Here is a 2,937-nt window from a genome sequence, read left to right on the forward strand (position 1 = left end):
GCTTGGGTAGCAGAGCTGGGGGGCAGGGGCAGGAGGGGGATCAGATGCAGAAGGGGAAGGGGGGGCTGAGGTTGCAAGGGTCAGGTACAAGCAGGGGGAAAGCTGCAGGGGTGCTATACCCCTCTCCCCCCTGTCCCTTGCCACCTATCCCCCTACAATGGTGGAGGGACAAATTAAAGATGACCCCTCAATAATTAGATCGTATACATGGAAAATTATAACAAATTTATAAATTTTCCATGCATAAATTCTAGTTTTTGAGGGTCATCTTAAATTGAGGGTCATCTTAGATTTGATTAAATATGGTAGCAAGCAAATATAAAATAACATATTGTGCCCTCCTGTATCTTGCCAAAGTGACATAAATATGGCTACTTTTCCAATAAGAAGAATGACCTACACGTATTTATTCTCAGGTTCTCCAAAGTCTGTCCTCTGGAACTTGTCATGTGTACGGGATCTGAATAATTTTCAGATTCTATTTCAACAACAGCTATATTTGACTCTGGTGTACATAGGTTTACCTTCCTTGGACTAAAATAGAAGCAGAACTAACTTACTCCAGAGATGAATTTAATAGGACTACTGTTATTACAGAATAAAGAATAGATTTTATAGTACTTACTGCAATTTTCCTCATCAGATCCATCCCCACAGTTATCCACAAGATCACAAACCAATGAACTGTCTATACAAGCCCTCGTGTGTCTGCACCAGAAATGATCATGAGTGTCACAGCTTACTGCTGGAGGTGGAAGAGCACAGTTCTCAAATATTATGTCATCAATCGCTGAAATACCATCATAAAACCCAAGGCTAATTTTATCTAATGATAACTGGAAAGGCCAAGGGAGGCGGCCAAGCTGAATGAAGGCCCTTAACCATTGATAACCCTGATTATAGTATACCCTCCAGAGAACAGTGGTGTCCTTCAGTCCATCAATGTGCAGTTGCATTTCTGCTGCTCCAACTGAGAGACCATAATTGTAATACCTTTAGAAGAGAAAAAAGCAGAAAAGTCAAAGGTATAAATGATGAGAACAAATTACTTTACATATACTGACCAACATCTCCTTTGTTATAACTCCATTTAATTTAATGGAATGAAGTAAGCCCACAAAGCTTACATCCATCTCAGAGGCAATTCACTTCATTCTCTATATGATCTCATTGTTATACCACAGATATATTAGCTTATCTAATTTTTGACAGCATTGGGTGGTGTGTGAATCTTGGTCTTTTCTGAAGCAGTTAAGACGGGGATGGAGGAAGCATACTTAATTAAGATATAATCCACAACTAGATAGAGACATTTTTCTTATATTAAGCAACGATCAGGGCTCACTCAGATGCAAAATATTACCATTATGAATTTAATTCAAGGAATAATTTAAAAGTTTCAACAAAGGAAGGACAAACATTTAATGAATGCAAGAACATGCTTTCAATCCATAGTAATGATTAATACTACTTTACAATTCTACTGCACTTCTCATTGAGGATCTCCAAGCACTTTTCTAAACATAAAACTTCCAACATAGCTGTGAGGTAGGTAAATACTGCTAAGATGGCGAAAACTATCTAACCCTTCAAGTCACAAACAAAAGCCTTGACATGGCCAAGAGATGCAAGAGACAAACTTAAGATATACATACCTCAAAGTCAATTATCTGTGCCCACTCAGATAACAACTTGTCAGAGCATGATTTTTCAGAATAAAAGATAGGTAGGCAATGAGGAAAATACTACTTCTCTTTCTTCAGGAGCTAAATTTAAATTGCACTGAAACATCTTGTTTACTCATGAGACCTCTGTTCAGCTATCCCTGCACTATACCTATCTGACATGCAGAAAAACAGACAAGTGAATGGTTCAAATGTTGCACAGAAGGCAAAAAGGCAGGACAGGGAACACAACCAAAAACTCCTGATGTGACATGTTTACTAGGTCTGTGCAATGTGGCTAGTATTCAATTTGGATTCAGCCAATCTGCGGGACAGTGATTCAATTCAGTGATTCGAATCACTGTCCCAAATTGATTCAGCCAAATCTGATTCAGAGATTTGGCCACCACCAAATCAACCAAAACTCTGAATCAAACAGGCCCCATACCCCCCACAACACACACACTCTCCCAGCCCCATCAGTGGCTGCCCTGCCCAGCCCCAGCCTCCAGGCTCTTTAATAAAAAAAGAGACCGGCACTCACCAGCTGCTGCCAGGCGGGAGGCAATCTCTGCTGCTCCCCCACTACCTCCCACTGCATGGGGGGCTCTGTCATGAGACATATGGGCAGTAGTCTTGCTTAGTGGTTAAACCACCAGACGAGGGCCAGAGACAGGGCCAGAGTTCAAAACACAGCCTGAATCTGGGGTCAGAATTGTGGCAGGAAGCCATCTTTGTTTCTCCCCAAAATCTCTGTGCTGTGACAATGCGATTAGGATGGGCCCAGCAGAGGAGACACACCTTTACCATCTCTCTTTAGGTAACCTGAGCTGGCTACATTCCTGAGGGAGGGGGGAAACCTGCTCCCTCTGCCTACGTGATTGGCATCACCTACCTGGGTTGAGGGGCTTCTACCTGGTGGGCTAGAGTCTCCCCAGTAACTAGTGATGTATTTCAAATTGGTTGGCTGACAGCCAACACATGCTGGCCTCCATTGGACCAGGTGAATGAGGTCACAGGGGCTATATAAGTTAAGACTGCCCAGGAGGAGGGGGCAGCAGCCATGCGGGGGACTCAGACTTAGAGAGGAGTTTTACCATCTGAAACTGGCTCTCTCCCCCATAACTCATGAGCTAGGAACAGCCTGTCTCCAGAGGGAATCTTCAACAGCCTCTGGATGATGCTTGTAGTAAGCTACTTGATATCTGATTAGCTATATAGCTGGAAGTAAGTCAGATGCATGATCAAAAGCCTACCTCAGCCAGACTGTTTT

At 42.7% G+C, this 2,937-nt stretch overlaps 1 protein-coding gene across 1 annotated transcript in view; it reads right to left on the reverse strand.

The window, feature by feature from the left end:
* Positions 1-2,937, reverse strand: part of MALRD1 (MAM and LDL receptor class A domain containing 1) — a 631,029-nt gene that overhangs the window by 508,195 nt on the left and 119,897 nt on the right. The window contains exon 17 of the mRNA XM_019507962.1: positions 626-993. Coding sequence (XP_019363507.1) covers positions 626-993 — 368 coding nt within the window. The remainder of the gene's footprint in view (positions 1-625; positions 994-2,937) is intronic.

The sequence above is a fragment of the Gavialis gangeticus genome, unplaced genomic scaffold (assembly GCF_001723915.1).
Source record: "Gavialis gangeticus isolate Ggan-Ray unplaced genomic scaffold, GavGan_comp1, whole genome shotgun sequence".
Taxonomy (NCBI): domain Eukaryota; kingdom Metazoa; phylum Chordata; order Crocodylia; family Gavialidae; genus Gavialis; species Gavialis gangeticus.